Source organism: Acipenser ruthenus, chromosome 20, assembly GCF_902713425.1.
Source record: "Acipenser ruthenus chromosome 20, fAciRut3.2 maternal haplotype, whole genome shotgun sequence".
In the NCBI taxonomy this organism is placed as follows: Eukaryota; Metazoa; Chordata; class Actinopteri; order Acipenseriformes; family Acipenseridae; genus Acipenser; species Acipenser ruthenus.
Window position 1 is genome coordinate 3,283,354 of NC_081208.1, and position 18,308 is coordinate 3,301,661.

Genomic DNA, 18,308 nt, shown 5'->3' on the forward strand with positions numbered 1-18,308 from the left:
ACCGTCCAGTACTGCCAGTATTGTCTATCTCAATGCATTAGGATATAAAACATGGGGCATGCTCACATTATAGCTGTCAGAGGAGAATGAGGGACAGTTCCCCCTTAAGAATCTTATTTGAGTCCTATTTATTTAGTTGAACACCCTGAACAATTCCTTTTCCTTAAGCAGGACAACTAAACCTTGAAATTACACCTAAATATATAGTAGTAGGCAATCTTGATCTTACTGCATTGGGATCTAGGCATTCCCAGCAATTTGATTTAGAACAATACTTCAGGGTACAGAGCACTCTGTTATATTCGTGTAGGCTCTAATTGATGTATGATTACCGGTTGTATAAGCGAAATGCCGCTTTTTGTAAATATTACCTCTTTTCAAGCCTTTAGTGGTGCATTGGGAGCCATGGTCAGGGTAGAGTGCATTTATTCTTCAGTTTAATATAATTTACTGTTACAGGATTACTGGTATTGGCTTTGATTGATATGCTCATTTTGTAAGAGTTGTCTGTTGTCAATGTTGACAGGGAGAGCTTCACCTATATACATACTGCATGCATATTTCTAAAAAGAGCATACTGTAGTTTGCTAAATGCCTCGATTTGGGAAAGCAACCAGAAGACCAGAAAGAATGTTAAACATATGCCTCCATGTCCATTATCTTGAGTTAACCAGTGTATGTATTCAGTCTTTAACAGCTGTCCCTGTTTCCAGCTGTCTGTATTGTCACGTTGCACAGAAAAACAACTACCTGTCGATAAGCAGCTTGCTTGGCAGTAAGAATTGCATTCAGACAGGAACTATGCACACCATGATGTGCATTACCATGGACCTTCAGTGTAAGAGGACATGCATGTATCTTTAAATGAATTTGAGATATCTGTAAATCAACACTTTTGAAGATAACAATTTAGACATACTGTATCTGCCAGTTTTGCCTCCCTAACCCACGGAAGCGCCAATGCAATGCTCCCTTCGGAATCCCCACAGAATTCCGGCGACCCCGCACGGCCAGGACATCACCCTGTGCACCACCGGCTGTGCATTTACCATCAACAAGAAGAACTTCATACACACCTTTAATATACAATGATTTTATTACAAATGCTTTTACAGACAGTATAACTGCTTAATGCCAAAATATGAATAACAAAAGATAAAATCTTACTCAACTCTAATATACAGACAGGCAGAATCACATACACAGATTCTTATGGAGTGTTTCATTTACAATTAGATTATTATTATTATTATTTATGTCCTTATAAAATCAGTAGCAAATAAGATCAAATAAGAGCAAAATAAAGAATACAGTAAATAATTACATTTAAGAGTGAGTTTGAACAGTTAATTTATAGTACAAATATTTGCTTATACGAGTAAAGTCCAGTAAGAGCACATAGTAAGTACGATAAATGGATGAGAATGATTTTAAATAAGAGCAGTTACAAAAAACGTGAATATGGAGAGAACAGCTGTTTCAGTGGAGTGTTCCGGGTGAAAACCAGATTGGAGGGGAGTGAGCAGAGAATGTGTTGACAGGAAAGTAGAGAGCTGGCGATGTACCGCTAGCTCAAGGGTTTTACAGAGGAATGGGAGAAGGGAGACAGGACAGTAGTTCTGGAGGGATGAGGGATCTGATGTAGGCCTGTTTGAAGGCAGAGGGGAAACAGCTAGACAGCAGAGAGGTGTTGAGAAGACAGGAAATGAAAGGGAGTTGAGCAGGGGAAGCAGCCGGGAGGAGGTGAGTGGGGAGGGGGTCCAGAGCACACGTGGTGGGTTTATGGCTCTGAAGCAGGGAGCAAAGATCAGAATCCAAGAAGGAGGAGAAGGAGGGTAGAATAGTAGCAGGGTTCTGAAAAAATACAGCGTTACACGTCCCCAGGTCTTTTTTTAATTGCTCTTGCTGCAGTGATTTAGAGGACAGATCTCAACCCCCAGTGCACTAGAGCAGACATTTTGAAAAGTTGTCAGCATGTTAACAATGAAAAGAAAAATTACAGGTACATTATTTAAAACAGTTGTAGCCACATGTAGAGACGTGTTGCTACTTACTCTTTAAGACATTTACTTAACTTTACAAAACAAATACTGTAATTAAAGATTAATGATGCCACGTACCGTCAGATTATCTCTTGTAAACATTCTGCATCGAGGCAGCTTGAGTGGAGCGCTCCTACACTAACAGGATTAAGATTGAAAGGGAGCCTTTTTCCTGCGTTTAGCCAGTCTGTTTCCCTCTTCCTCAGCACCCTGGGTGCAGTTCCTGAGGGACTGCAGGGCCTGCACTTTGTTTAAGCGTTTCTCCAGCTCCTTCTTGCAAGCTTGCAGCAGATCCTTCGTTTTCTCTGCGTCCCAGCTCAGCGCTGCGGACAGGTTCTGCAAGCCTTCGTTCACCACCAACTGCAAATGACAAGGAAACCCGGTCAGGTTTTACCAGAACCGATATTTTACACAAAACGGCGCTTTCTCTTTAGGATTTCTCTTTCGGGAACGGCAAATCAGTGAGTCCGCTGCAAGTTTTTGGGCTGATCGCTAAAAGTTCACTGCGGCTTTACACTTACTCACGTTCAAGATAGAAAGTCTAACACATTTACAGTATGTGTCACTGGCACTGCTGTTTTGTGGGGTGATGATGCTGACCTGCCCCTTCTCCAGCAGATTCCTAAACAGTATTTTATATGTTCTACTGAGCGACAGTGTATTTGACTAATCGTTTTAAAAAGACCACCTTGTCTTCTTCAGCTGATTTTCTATTAAATATGTTGCTAGTCTTATGAATCAGAGAAGCACAGCACCATCTACTGGTATGTGAAGGGAGGAAACTGCACAAACAACAATGTTTTTTACAAATCTAATTCGCTGTTCATAACATAATCTTAAGCAATGTTTAAGGGTAGTGCATGTACAGACATGCTCAAATTTGTTGGTACCCCTCCACAAAAAACAAAGTATGCACAATTTACTCTGAAATAACTTGAAACTGACAAAAGTAATTGGCATCCACCATTGTTTATTCCATATTTAATAGAAATCAGACTTTGCTTTTGATTTTTTATCCAACATAATATTGTAAATAATAAAACAAATGAAAATGGCATGGACAAAAATGATGGGACCGCTAACCTAATATTTTGTTGCACAACCTTTAGAGGCAATCACTGCACTCAAACATTTTCTGTAGCTCTCAATGAGACTTCTGCACCTGTTAACAGGTAGTTTGGCCCACTTTTCCTGAGCAAACTGCTCCAGCTGTCTCAGGTTTGATGGGTGCCTTCTCCAGACTGCAAGTTTCAGCTCTTTCCATAGATGTTCGATAGAATTCAGATCAGGACTCATAGAAGGCCACTTCAGAATAGTCCAATGTTTTGTTCTTATCCATTCTTGGGTGCTTTTAGCTGTGTGTTTTGGGTCATTATCCTGTTGGAGGACCCATGACCTGCGACTGAGCCAGAGCTTTCTGACACTGGGCAGTACGTTTCGCTCCAGAATGCCTTGATAGTCTTGAGATTTCATTGTGCCCTGCACAGATTCAAGGCACCCTGTGCCAGGCGCAGCAAAGCAGCCACAAAACATAACCGAGCCTCCTCCATGTTTCACTGTAGGTATGGTGTTCTTTTCTTTGAAAGCTTCATTTTTTCATCTGTGAACATAGAACTGATGTGACTTGCCAAAAAGCTCCAGTTTTGACTCATCTGTCCAAAGGACATTCTCCCAGAAGGATTGTGGCTTGTCAATATGCATTTTAGCAAATTCCAGTCTGGCTTTTTTATGTTTTTCTTTCAAAAGTGGAGTCCTCCTGGGTCTTCTTCCATGGAGCCCACTTTCACTCAAAAAGCGATGGATGGTGCGATCAGAAACTGACGTACCTTCACCTTGGAGTTCAGCTTGTATCTCTTTGGCAGTTATCCTTGGTTCTTTTTCTACCATTCGCACTATCCTTCTGTTCAATCTGGGGTCGATTTTCCTCTTGCGGCCGCGCCCAGGGAGGTTGGCTACAGTTCCATGGACTTTAAACTTCTTAATAATATTTGCAACTGTTGTCACAGGAACATCAAGCTGCTTGGAGATGGTCTTGTAGCCTTTACCTTTACCATGCTTGTCTATTATTTTCTTTCTGATCTCCTCAGACAACTCTCTCCTTTGCTTTCTCTGGTCCATGTTCAGTGTGGTGCACACAATGATACCAAACAGCACAGTGACTACTTTTATCCATTTAAATAGGCTGAATGACTGATTACAAGATTGGAGACATGTGTGATACTAATTAAAGAAACTAATTAGTTTGAAATATCACTATAATCCAATTATTTATTATCTTTTCTAAGGGGTACCAACAAATGTGTCCAGGCCATTTTAGAATATCTTTGTAGAATAAGCAATAATTCATCTCTTTTCACAGCTTCTTTGCTTTATTCTATGACATACCAAAGGCATGCAAGTATACATGATAAAATAGCTTTTAATGTCATCACTTTTCAGGAGGAATGAAGCATTATTTCAATGAGCTGTAAGGGTACCAACAAATTTGAGCACGTCTGTATATATTTAGGCAGATACTTTCATTTCATACTGGTCATGTGGAAAGCACTCTTAATATTACAGTACCGAGGAATCCAGAGAAGTGCAAGAACTTATTTTTCTAAAACTGTACATAACCTGTGACTGTGTGTGTGTGTGTGTGTGTGTGTGTCTGTCTTTCTGTACCTGCAGATCCTGGTTAGACAGCCTGGTTTCAGGGCTCGTTTTACCCTTCAGAACCATGAGTGTTCTTTGGCAGAACTTGGAACTCTGTCCAGCGGTCACCTTGGTGGAGTCCACCTCCATTCCATCGATGACATCATCTACTGAACATGAGCATAAAGAAAAAGGGTTGAAAAGACCCTGCCTGATTTAAATAACGTGGCTCTCACTACAAGCAGCCAAAAGGAACAAGATGCGGACTGGGGTGCATTCCTCTATATCTTTAGAAATGCCAGAAAGCGATCAGTTAAAAGTAGAAACATTTCTTTAAACGAACAAAAAACCCTATCAACAGCTTTTTACATGTCAGTATATAACTAAAGCTAAAGCTCCATCTAGTGGATACGTTAATGTTTTACACAATGACACATGAAGGGGTCAGTGGCTGTCCTAGTAAACCCACTACCTGATCGGTGAGTGGATTGCAGTGGTAAGACCGCATTCGAATTGGGGTAAAATTTATTTGAACAAAATGACATGTATTGCTTTGCTGTTGATTTTGTTATACAACTGGAGCAGTCTGAAAAGGCACTCTGGGTATTTCCTCACCCTCTTGGCTGGAGCCTCTACTCGCTGGGCTCGATTCCTTCTCTGCAGCCTGAAGGTAGAGCTGCAGGATCTCCCTGGACTGCCGCTCCTCTTCCCTCTGGTCCAGAACCCTCTGGAGGGTGTCCTGCAGGCTCTGCACTTTAGTCTCTCTGTGTCCCAGCTCCTTGGCCAGCTCCTCACGGGATACATCCACTAGACACTGCAAAACTGAAGTCATTACCGACTCCACACTCCTTACAGGGCACAGCCCTTATCGACACTGCTCACAGCCCCAGCAGTTTAAAAACATTGTTTCAACTGCCTTAGGAAAGTTTACCCGAGCACAGCAACGTGCAATAAAGCATAGCGAAATGGTAAAACATAGTAAGACTGCAAAAATACTTTTATAAGGGCTGTGTGACAGGGTAGCGTTAGGAATGAGATTCAGAGGCCAGAAAGCTGCAGTTTAAAGAGCTTGTGCACACTTTTAATAATAAATAATAAAATAAACAGGAAAATACAAACACTTCACATACACGTGGTTTGAGGCACCGCTTACAATGAAACATGGCACTGTACCCTCCCTTAAACACCGATCTATCAATACAACCTTCAACTCCAACATTAATACCTGTGATTACCCTTTTTATACACCTGTGGCTGGAGCCCAATTAATCACCAATCATTCAATTATGGCCCCAGCCACATTCCCACGTGTGTTCTGACAGGGAAGAATTTAACTCCCTCCCTGCCAACCCAATAATCCCCACACGTACCTGTGCACCGGCACGGTATTCACCCTGCCACAGGCTGTTAAAAAAAATGACGAAATGCAATTCTGCAGTTTAAAAAAAGTTTATGGGTCTTAAAGTCAAACAAAGCTTTCCTAACATACATACACAGACACATACCAGTCTCACTTGTGCCAAAACCAAGTCACTTAGACACACACAAAAAGTTTCGTCGTTTATCAAGTTATAGCATCAAACTGTACAAAAGCGCAATGAATGGCAATGCTAGCTCAGGTACAGCCACGGACATTTTTCACTGGTTTTGTCCTTTTACCTGGAGTTCCTCCTCGGACATCATTATGATGCTGGAAAGGTCTTGTTTCAGCTGCTGTGCCAGACCCCTCCACGATTCGGTGCCAGTGAAAGTGCTGTCCAGCTCATCGATCTCAATACTCTCACCTAACCATGCAGTCCCACCATCAACTGCTAGCAAGAAGAGGAAAGTCCTGTTGGCTTCGATCAGATCATTACCCTACATACCAGTACTCCAATGTAGGGTTAATTATCTGAGCATGCCATATTTACATTTCAGTAACACTGGTTTATTGTCTCCCAAGGGCTTGTGAAACAGTTCCTTGATATGGTTGAAACAGACTGAATCCAGTTGAAAAACACCTCCAGTCAAAGGGCACAATGTAAAATACAGGATCCTGACTTTTAACATGCTGGCCATGTGGCTAAACAGCACCTTGCTCAATCTTACCTCTCATTGCAGGGCCCCATCTCTCCTTGCTATGCAGAATCATGAACTTGGTGTTAGGTGGTAAACACATGAAGTATGCCTCATCTTCCACTATGGTGCCATCTTCCTCTAACACCACAGAGACAAGGCCCTTGGAGTCCATGCCTAACGTCTCACGTCCTAGGTGCAACATACAAAAAGATATTCGTTCAATTATAAAATGATGTATTTGGTTAGTGTGCATTTAGCAATGGAATTCTGAAATAAAATGTTTTGTTTTACTGACTTTGAATTTAGAGAAAGTGAAATGGGTGGTTTTATTAAAAATGTGTTTTGTGCAGCAGCGGGCATAAGGACGAATGGCTGGAAGGTACTTATTACTTATACACTAAGAAAGTGCATTATTGTAAAATTGCACAGGGATTTGTTTCCTTGCTTATGTAAACTTCAAAGAAATAATTTAAGGTTTGCAGGTACGCTGTCTTAGGCCACACCTTAGTTATTCTTGGCATCCACTTTCGATTTTGACTGGAGCGCAGCAAGAAAAGAAAAAGTAATTTTACACGATTAAACTAAAGCCATTCTCGAGTGATTGTACCAATACGTTTTTATTGCTACAGTATTAACATTATATGTTCATTGTTAAATAACTATTGTGAGAACGTTATAACTCGCCTAAAAGGTCCGACACAGGCACGTTGCAAAATAAATAGAATACATTATAGCTTTGCGTTGCGTCTTTGTACTTACCTTTAGTTTTTAGGTCTTCCAAAGACCGCACTGCAATTCCATACGATTTTTTACGTGAAAGGTTGCAGACTTTACAATGTTTTTCTTCCGTCATTGTTACTGTAACAAAGTTGCTGTATTATTTGAATATATCTTCTGTGGAATATTAAACAAAGTAAAATACTTCTGTTCTGTAACACACACTGTAACGACTTTAATCTGATATCATTGCGATACAGTAACAAGGAATCAGGAGAATAGGATTGTGGGAGTTGTAGTATTGTCTCAACTGGGTGGACTGAGCGAAGACTACGATTCCCATCAGTATGTTTGTTCTTCAAAGTGTAATCCATGCTTCCTATTTATTATTTATTAAAATCAATTGCCCTGCACCTTATTAGCTTCATTGCCATTTCCACTGCTTTCTTTATCATGTGTGTAGTTGAACTTTTCATTTGTAATCCTTTTTTTCATTTGGTTTGGTATAACTTAATTAAATTCTAATACATTATATACTTATTTTGCTCAAGGGAATATACTATTGACTACTGGTGACTGACCAGCAAGAATTGGTATTTCGAACACATATTTAAGAACATAAGAAAGTTTACAAACGAGAGGAGGCCATTCAGCCCATCTTGCTCGTTTGGTTGTTAGTAGCTTATTGATCCCAGAATCTCATCAAGCAGCTTCTTGAAGGATCCCAGGGTTTCAGCTTCAACAACATTACTTGGGAGTTGGTTCCAGACCCTCACAATTCTCTGTGTAAAAAAAGTGCCTCCTATTTTCTGTTCTGAATGCCCCTTTATCTAATCTCCATTTGAGACCCCTGGTCCTTGTTTCTTTTTTCAGGTCAAAGAAGTCCCCTTGGTCGACATTGTCTATACCTTTTAGGATTTTGAATGTTTGAATCAGAATTGTTAAGCGTTAAACACACATAGTTTCTTAAAGGACACACCCAGATGGTATTTTAAACACCCAGCAATAAATACAATCTGGTAGCCTGATCATTTAATACTAGCGTCGACTACAATATATTTAATTGATCATACTACAGGAATGGAAATAAATACGACTCGTGTGGATCAAACTGCTATGCAATGGGAGTCATATTGCCATTCCTGTAATACAGTACAGTACATTCAGTACTTCAAGTTTACTGTGCTGAAACTGAATCCATCACTCTTCTCTCAACAACTCCTGCCTGGGGTATGGAGTGGAATCGAGTTGGTGATGTGTTAACACTGCCTAGAAAGATGGCTTCCTCTGAACCAGCGGAGCAGCGGCCACAGGTAACTCATTTAACGCTTTAGTTCATACTGTTTTCTTGTTGCACGTTTAGTTCGCTTTGCTTGTTGTTTAGACAATAATATAAACTGTAGAGGGAGGGGAGCGATACGTACAGACTGCTTCTGCTGCAGAAACGACTGACTGCGGGTTTGTGTTAACAGGTGCAGGCCAAACACAAGTCAATATTTTTTTTTAAGCACTTAATTGAAGAACTTGCATTTCGGAAGCATTATTCTAAACTGCATCCCTTAAACCGAGCTCTAGGAGTCTCTGTTTTTTGTGCAAGGCTTATGTAAATTAATGCTTTATCTAGACATTTGTGTATTCGCTCAGCGTGGCCGCAGCGCGAAGATCTAGCGTGCAAGAGATCTTATAAATAATTATAAAACTGTTTACGCTAGGGTTACTTTTAACATGCATGCTAATAGGAGGAGGCGACGATATTCCCTCCCCTGTGATATTTTCTATCCTGTTTTGGGCTGTCTTGTAGTGTCATTGGTCACTTTATGCAAGTTATATATATATTTTTTTTAAATAGAAAGGTCTGTATTGTGCAACATGAAACAAGTACACACTCAAATGGGTGCAGTATTTATCGGGCAAAATACACATAGTGCTTGCTATGTGAAGTTTAATAACAGTCTATTAATTGTTCTGTAGTGACACTACAACATTTTCTGGGGTACCATATGTAACGGCCCATTTCAGAATCGACTTAGAAGTGGCTTCAAGCCAGGGATTGCATGACCAGGTAAATGCAGCCATTGTAGGTTTTATTGTGATATTAATTAGACACACCTACATGTTTCTTCTGAATGGTTTGTCTTGTCTCCGATGTAATCCCTGGTGTAATTAAGTTCACAGTACAACCTGGAATGTCTCAAACTGGATTAATAAACTCTAGCTGTGTGACTGTGTCATACATTTTGGTTATATTTCATAGGTTTCAAGCTCAGGTGTGTCTTAATGGGAATTGCTGTAGATGAGTTCACTTTAGATATTTAAAATAAAATCGCTGCTGCTTCTGAGATGGGACGTGGCACTTGCTGTAAAACAGCAGTACTTCATAGAGAGAGAATAAAAAATGGACTGAAACCATGCAGAGAAAATGTATTTGTACCAAACAGAAATGAGTGTGACACAGAATAGGAAAACATTCTGTAGAGTTCTTATGGGGCATACACAGAGAGTGCAAATACTGTTTCTGTGACGAAGAAAAGACTGATTAACCAAAGTAGAACATTGGTCTACTTTACTTATAAGCTGGTTTCATGGACCCAGATTAGCACTGGTTTTTAACTAGCCTAATGTTACCAAGATTAGTGCATTTAAAATTCATTTTCACCCTTAGCACTTTTAAAGACGGAATGATTGTATGGATGTTGCATGTATTGTTATGACATTGAATAACCTTTATTTTATTTGTGGGCCTACAACAGTAGAATGAGAATTTAGTCTTTTTTCATTGTACTGTAACACAAACTCAAGAAGGGTTGGACAAAATCCTCTCTCTGCCTCTAATTCTACAGTTGTTCTCTTTAGCTTTGTTCCTTTATAACCTCTGAATATCCATTTTGGGGACTTTCTTTTTGGTTTTTTTGCAGTATTTTGTTTTAGGTGCTACTGCACTTTTGTGTTTATTCAATACAACACAATACAATACAATACCAATTTAATTTGTATAGTGCGCCCTTCACACCATTTCATCCCTGAGCTCTGTACAAAGTTAAAAACACAATGAGAGCTCATATGTACAATACACTCCAGCTACCACCAATTATATAAAAGCACATTAAAAAAAAAGTGTATTTTCAATTTTCATACCCATATAAGATTCACAAGTCTCATATTGTCTGTTATGACCCCTGTCAACTGCTGTGATAAACTCCCCCTTCGGCTGTTTCAAGTTTCCATGACGACCAGTATTTTGGGACAGGGTTCAAAGACGGGCCAGTAGTCAGTTGCACGGTACTTTCTGACAAAAATTACGTCAGGCTGGACAGTTTGAGACCTGTAGCCCAAATTATTGATCCCATTATTGATCATTCATCACTGGAGCATGGAAGCTCTGGAGCTCTGTATAACTGCAGTCCCATTTCTTACATGTTTCCATTTTGTGTTTCTGTTCTTTTTCTAATTTACTGCTGTTGCAAAATGACCTGACTAGTTATTGCAACACCAGATAGAATTAGCATTGGCACTCAAGAGCTGCCTGCATTGCTTTATCTTTCCACCTCCAAGGAATGGTCTTTCAGAACTGTTTCTTCCAGCGCTGCCTTGATTTTCATGCTCTGGTTTACAATGAGAAAGTAGGAGAAACCTTTCAGAACTTTCTTAAATCTTGTAAGCCAATTTGTATTAAAATCATGATGATTATTCATAACATCACACGTGTGTCTTCAGTTCTTTGAATATTTCAATTTACAACTTATTTAAATTTAGACACACCTTTCCTGATTTTTTTTTTTGTTTCAGCCCCGTTTTAAAAATAATTAAATAGACCGATTTATCTTTTGAACAATTATAAGTAGATTACCCATTGATGTATGTGTTACTGCCCGAGACTGACAAAAGCCTTGTCCTCATTAATGAATTTTACTCTGTACTGGCAATGGGCTGTCTGAAATGAGCTTTTCCAGCCAGGGACTGTATGGCCCTCAAACCTTATCTGGATGGCTGCAGGACACACTATGGCAACGGTTGCCATGCGGTTTTGCCTTACGAGGCCCTAGGGTTTGGAAGCACAAAACGCATCGCAGCTGCTGTATTTTATTCCGCTTGTAATCGCGTTACAAATTGCTGTGAAACGTGTGATCGCAAAACAGGTTGTCCACTGAGCAACCTGTGGGTGCTTGATAAGCTGTAATGGAGCTAACAGCGTTCGCTGAGTGCAAATGGGGCAGTACCTGTTTATTCTTTTTTCCATACCCCATTTCTTTGGTCATTGTCGTATTTCTTCATCACTTTTCCTGTGCACCTTCATGCTCGATTTCACTAAATCGACGCTAAACAGACCGCCTCAGAGTAAATGACTTTTAGGTACAGTAAGCAATAGCTTGCAAGTGTAAATGGTGGCCATAATATCGAAATGAGAATTGACAGATTGGAATCTCTGAAAGCAGAGAACAAAGCATAGGGACTGTACTATAGTATTCACCTGTAGGGCAAGTTTGAGGTACACTTCATTAGTACGGCTGGTTTGGCAAGCTTTGGGGTGCCATCAGCATTATTGTGTATTCAGTCCAGCAACTTTCACAAGCATGCATTGAAATGGATCCGTGGCTGCAGTTTCTTAGCACTCTGTGTACCGCTTGTGAACTCGATCAGCCACTTCATGCCATTCAGATTTCATGTTCTGGTGCCCCATATTCTTTTTTTTTTTTTTTTGTTGCCTTGGTGATGTGGTACTTTGGAAATGTGGTAGCTGTTTGTAATTTAGTGCATTGCCTGCTATGACTATCTACAGGGATATAGTTGGGATTCTACAATGACAAAGTGGCAAGCAGGTTTCAAAAGGGAGGGAGGTCTTCTGGTGGCATTGGGTGGAATAGTAAACTGACACTAAAGTATTCTGTTTTAAACAATGTAGGATCCCTACTGTACAGCGCCTGTAATTTTCCATCACATCTGTGGTGCACATTCATAACTTAGTAACTGCTTCATCACATGGCATCTGTACAGTAGCTTTGTAATTCCAAAGCGCTTTAGACAAGCTTGCCAGAATTGCTTTTTTTTCCCTTTGGAAATGAGGGAGATTTCGAAGTGTTCTGAGTCTGATTTTTATTTTACATAATTAACATATTTGCTGATTGTTTTAACCATTATTAAGTCACTAACAGAGTGAACTGTGGTGCAAGCAAGGCAGTAGAATTGTGCAGACTCTTTGCACATTTAACTATAGGGTGCAACATCGCAGCTTTGCATTGTATACAGGCATGGAAATAACACTCCCATTGTATAGCAGTTTGATCCATTCCTGGTTTTACTATGAGTTTAATAAGACACACCTGTGCTTGTTACCTGTACACTGAGGCAAATCAGGCTCGTTGTAAAACCTGGAATGTGTGAAACTGCTGTGCAATAGGAGTCTTTTTGCCATCCCTGGTGTAGCAGTTTGTGCCATTCTATGTTTTGTATCCATAGAACCCTGAACTTCAAGGCTAAAAAAATGCAGGACAAAGTTCAACACTCCTAACCACTGTAGTCAGGTCTGACCCCACTCATCATGACAGACCAGTGAACAAGCCTCAGCTATAGCCATATGTAGCTTGTTTACGACTGCTACGATACAAAACTATTGTCATTTTCCCTCTGTTGTTGGGACAGTGAGGTAAAATGCAGCACTATTGAGTTTGTCCAGAAGATGGCAGTCTAACTCAATTTCTTTTCTCTCCTGCAGCCTGGCTCCACTCAAATGAAGGAAGATGCCCCACCAAGAGACACACTGGTAAGGCAATGCAGCGTACTCTCTATATAATAGGGCAGGTAGGTTGCATACAGTATTTATGGGAGTGCTGTGTTTTCTTCTCCCTAAAACACATTCAAAAGCACTTTCTGTCATCTTGGATTAAATCAGACGATACACAAGATAAGGAACCGTTTACATTTTACTTTGTCAAAATTCACAGCCTATATAACATATATGTTAAAAGCACTCGTGTTATTATTATTATTTTTGAATATATGTTGGTTCTGTGCACAGTGTAGTAGTTAGTTTTGTATAAAAGCCTGTGCTTTAAATTGTATTTTGTAGTGTGGCACCCCCACTCCTTGCCTCCTCGAAGATACAGCTGAAGCTCTGTTGCTATTCCTTACAATTATTTGCACACAGGTATATAAACTATTTAAATTCTCATTGAGGAGTAATAAGACTAGCTGAACCTGACACCTACCAGTGTTTTTGAATGACATTCTTCCATCTTTTACGTAACATTAAAAGAACGCTAGTTTTCGAATCTTGGTGGTGATCTTCTGGTGTGCAAACTCTGCTAGATTTTATTGCTCTGGAGTCTTTTTGTTTTATAGACTTAACTTGCTTGTATACTGTACAGTACAGTTGCTTTCCAGCCAGGCATGTCCAGCTTTGCATTGCTAGTGGACTCATACACCTGCATGGTCATTTCTTCTCTTCATTGTAACCCATGGTACTGAGTTTATAAATCTGAGTCCAGATTTACCCTGCGCTCCTATCTGCTTCTTGGGAGGAGAATGTCCAAGATCATCGGGGCACAGACGACAAACCTCCCAGACACTAGGTTTGAGGGGGTGGGGAGAGAGGAGGAAGCCTGTGTGAGCACTATTGTGGGTTGTATCTTAGACACAGTTTTAAAAGAAACATTTCTTTCTTTATTGCTTTATTGGAAAAATGTAAAATATGCCTCTTGTTTTGAGTGATGCTTTTTTATTTATATTTTCATGATATATTTTTACTAATTTATTAAAAATCTTAGGTATTAGCAATGTAATTTACCCAAGAAAATGATGTGTAGAATACATACACACACACACACACACACACACACACACACGGTGGAATTGGGTACTGTAGCGCACGCAAGTGTGTGCTGGGAGGGAGATAACTTCAATGTGCTGTAAAGTAAACATGATGTTGAATAAAATAGCATTATTTATAAGTTATTGAAATGGAGGGGAGAAATACAATCGGGAGTCTAAATTGCCATTACGCAGCAAATAAATAAACTAGCTGATTGTGGGAGTTATACATTTAAAATACCGTATTTATAATTGAGAACTTTTGATGGAAAAGAAAGACCCAGGTGAGGAGGGGTGGTGTCTCAGTAGACAGAGCTCTTAAGAAACTAAATTAAGACTAGCTATGCTGTTAACATAATAGTGATATCAATGCAGAAGAACCATTGATGGTGCTTTAAATACAGTTGGTCCACCCATTTCTCATTGTTGAACTTTACAGCAAGGAAACAACATGTGGGTTATTCCGTGAAAAGTTTATGCATATTATATTGCTTTTATTCTTTAAGACAACACGCTTATATTTGTTTATTACCAGTTTTCTTTTTTTCTAAACTCGGTGGCAACATTTCATTTATTTTATTTTATTTTTTTACCCCGCTGTGCTTTCCCAGTTAAGTGGATTATTACTGCACAGTATAATTTGTGTCACAAAGCATTATTGGGATGACATGAATTATTTAAATTCTTGTCTGAAAGGATTTAAAATGCATCTTGCAAACGAGGCTCCTGGCAGAGTTGGGGCGCAGCGCTGAAACTCGCGCAGGGATCGCACTGCCATGTGTCGGGAGTGGGGCAGCAGTCAAGTTTAACTGGTTCTGACTCCCCTTACTGAAATCACTGGCGCTCGCACGCTGGCTCTCATCTGTCAAGAAGGGTTGTGATCTGCAGTGAAATGTTGGAGCAGAAGCAGGTTTTGAACTGCAGTTTTAGGAAGGTTGGCTGAAAGACTTCCCTTGGTGGCACACCAGCTTTGCCTTTTTAAGCTTCTTTCTTTCTTAATTTATTTTTCTTTCTTTCTTCCCTTCTCTCTCTGTCTATCACTCTCTCTTCTATTAGTGCTGTGAAATCCTCTTGATTTCCGCAGTCCTTGTTTCCATTCACAGCTGGGTTTTTAGTTTATTGATCAGTAAAGTGACTTTAATAAGAGGTCTGCAAGGCCTCCTGTGCCTGGTGTTAATAGCATGCAGTACTTCCAGTGTTTCTAAGAAAAGAGAGCAGTATAAACTTGATTGATTCCCCAGTAATGTCCCCATGGCATCAGAAGGACTGGCTGTGTTTGCTTTTTCTTTTTCTTTTTTTCTTTTTTCTTTATTTCTTCATTGCTTCATTGAGCTGGTATTAAGAAGGAGGTGTGTGTGTGTGGGGGGGGGTGTTGTCAGAAGAGCATCCTGGCCTCTCAGCGACTTCAAAAGCCTGCTTCCCCCAGGATATTAAGCGACTGTGATGAAAAATTTAGCAAGCGTTAAATAAGAAGCTTTGAAGTGATCTGTTTTGGCTCAGCCCTCCCGAAATTTCCGGCTCTTCTGTGATTTATCAACATTCGAAACTAGGATATCGGGTTAACTGGTGATACGGCAGCATTAACATTACAGCCAATGGCATCGACAGACATTTTCTTTCTATTTTTTTTACTATCCCCCCCCCCAGTCGCCCTTGACATCTGTTAGTATTGTGTTAATTTTATATGGAAAGAACAGACCGCAGCACAATGCAGGAATACGCGAGAGTTACAATGTACTACAGAACAGAACAACCATGAAATCAAAGCATTCATCATGAGCGTGAAAAGGGGCCGTCTAAAAACACCCACTTTTTTTAGCTTTATTTGATCTCTTATTCCACCGAGTCACCCTGAAAGCTTCCTATTTAAATACGACTTGATTTATTAGCATTTATTTTGAAAATATAACCATGGTATGCGTTACTAGGTTCAGTGGAGTAAAAAGTTATTGTAAAACACTGAATGTTGATTGATCAGTACCTCAGCAGTAAAGCATTCCATGAATCTGAATACACTGTGTCTCTTAAGATTTACCCTAGTAACAACAGTGTAGAAGTACCATTACATTATGTTGTAAATGGAGGAATGGAGGCCAGGACAATGCCACTGTATAACCCATCCTGCAGTATGAAGGGCCTCCTAATAAACTGGAAGCACAGTATCTGTAGTTGTTTGTATATGTGCCAGCACTGTCTGGCAAGAAACATGACATCACCTCTTGTAAAATATATTTTTAAATTGTACCCCTTCGAATTGGATGCCTAATAGACAGGCAGAGACTACTGTCTGCTTTTCTTTACCCGTTCACTGAACACTGCTCTATAAACAATCTCAACTGGGATTTAAATCAAGATATACATCTTTCAAATCCTTATTTTAAAGTCCAGACCGTGTAGCTAATATCGCACCCCGGCTATTTTGTAATACAATTATTTTGCTGGGTGCTACCTCCGGGATCAGTTTCCCAAATATCCCAACATTGATCACAATCAATAAAAATAGGGGCACAACACCATAATAATAGTTTACAAATCAAATTTCCATTCTTTTAGTATAGATATTGTTTATATCGCTCCAGTAGTTAAGGGTTAAAACATATTTCCACGATGAAATTATCTTTTATTGTAGCAATTTTAACCATGTTATAGCTAATGAAATTGCGTGTACTCAAGTCCATTCAAAGTTGCTGTTATTAACAGGAATATGGTATGCCTCTTTGAACTCACTTATTCAGCATAGTACATGCTGCCTTATTTTGTTCCATTGCTTTTTACTACTGTATTAATATTAGTTTAGGTTAGTGTATCCACTTTGTGCCTGTCACAGTTGCATCTCAGCAGTGCAAGCACTAATACAAGAAAATAACTAAATAGTCCATACTTCATAAGATATCGTGGTGGGACCACTTTCACTTGTTCCAGCCACTTGAGAGCAAGTCAGTCATGACCACTAGGGGGCATTAACCAGCTAACTATCACCACAATTGCAAGAGCTAAAAGCATGCATGAATGCTAAACAGATTTGATTGCCTTTATCAGCAATTGCTTCCTCTTAAAATAAAACATCAACGCACATTTCAGATTATTAAATAACATTAGAACTGCATATTGTTTTATTTGATTTGTTTCCCTCTTTTCCCCTGCTGGGTTAGTAACAACAAAATAAGTAGGTAGAATGGTTGCATTATCTGTTGTTTTAGAAGGGCTGTGTCGTGAAAGATGCTGTAGCTGAATTGCTATTATGGTTTTGTAGATGCTTGCTCTGAAGTTTACAGCTTCTTCTTTCAACTTCTTTTTGCGGTACAAGGATTTCGTTGAATCATACACCCCTTCCTGTAACAATGCATCTAACACATATAACCCCCCTCTCCCTTTAGTTAGCCACACATATCGATGTTGCTTTTAACTTTAACCGATCTTTCAACAGCTTCAAGGGTTTTGTTGCGCTTGAGTGGGTTAACACAAAGACAAAGAAGACAAGCGGTTTAGAATGGTTTTGCATGACAACTGCATTGTTTTAGCTTTGCTATTTTCTGTGTCCCGCCCCTATTACAAGATACAGCCATGCCAAATCATGGATATCATGTTTGTTTTAAGATAAGTTGGACCCCAAAACATCATATTTGGTACGTCAATAAAACTAATTGTAAGGAAATGCCTGCCAGAGTATGTTTAAAGTCAGAGAAATAGAGAAAGGATGGAGGAGGAGAAGGGTGCAACCGGGACAACCCGGCTTCTTTTTTTTGTTTTTGCTGACAACAGATTTCCGTAACCTAGCTTGTCTTGGAACATGCAACACTTTGATAAAATGTTTGAAGCCCTGCGGTACGGTCCAATTAGATTTGTCAGATGAGTCAAAAGCGATCAACTTGAGATATATTTTACACAGTGACTCACCATCACCCTATCCCTGTCACATTGTGATTCACCAGAAAGTTAGACTGGGTATGCAATCAGAGGGGATTGCATCGGGTTTACGTTTTTGTACATTTAATTGCATCTGCTGTGGGGTGGGGGAAGTTATTCTTTAAAGAAGTTTTGCATTTTCTAGTA

General features: G+C 39.7%; 2 protein-coding genes across 9 annotated transcripts in view; one reads left to right on the forward strand and one right to left on the reverse strand.

Moving 5' to 3' along the window:
* Window positions 1–1,077: 1,077 nt before the first annotated feature.
* On the reverse strand, window positions 1,078–7,744 carry LOC117425538 (DNA fragmentation factor subunit alpha-like). Of its 4 annotated transcripts, none has more exons than XM_034042524.3 (6): window positions 7,494–7,744; window positions 6,765–6,923; window positions 6,336–6,484; window positions 5,292–5,490; window positions 4,707–4,843; window positions 1,078–2,402 (listed from the first exon to the last, which is right to left on the reverse strand). In XM_034042524.3, exons 1-6 carry the CDS (start codon window positions 7,585–7,587, stop codon window positions 2,190–2,192), a joined length of 951 nt encoding a protein of 316 aa, XP_033898415.3. In that variant the 5' UTR covers window positions 7,588–7,744; the 3' UTR covers window positions 1,078–2,189. The 4 variants fall into 4 exon arrangements, with proteins under 4 accessions (XP_033898415.3, XP_033898414.3, XP_033898413.3 ...); XM_034042523.3 differs by having other exon boundaries at window positions 4,707–4,846; XM_034042522.3 differs by having other exon boundaries at window positions 6,336–6,487.
* Window positions 7,745–8,594: 850 nt separating this feature from the next.
* LOC131698828 (peroxisomal membrane protein PEX14-like) overlaps window positions 8,595–18,308 on the forward strand; it is a 60,316-nt gene continuing 50,602 nt past the window's right edge. Inside the window, exons 1-2 of one of the 5 annotated variants that reach the window (XM_058993157.1) lie at window positions 8,595–8,764; window positions 13,162–13,209. In XM_058993157.1, the coding sequence (XP_058849140.1) occupies window positions 8,684–8,764; window positions 13,162–13,209 (129 nt within the window). In that variant the 5' untranslated portion in view covers window positions 8,595–8,683. The other 4 variants (XM_058993158.1, XM_058993154.1, XM_058993156.1 and 1 more) reach the window with 4 other exon arrangements.

Coding starts and splice junctions, on each gene's coding strand:
- LOC117425538 (XM_034042521.3), bottom strand. CDS start 7,587: ATGACGGAAGAAAAACATTGTAAAGTCTGCAACCTTTCACGTAAAAAA. Junction 6,924..7,493: donor GGAAGACCTAAAAACTAAAG/GTAAGTACAAAG, acceptor TGTTGCACCTAG/GACGTGAGACGTTAGGCATG. Junction 4,847..5,291: donor TAGAGGCTCCAGCCAAGAGG/GTGAGGAAATAC, acceptor GCTCATGTTCAG/TAGATGATGTCATCGATGGA.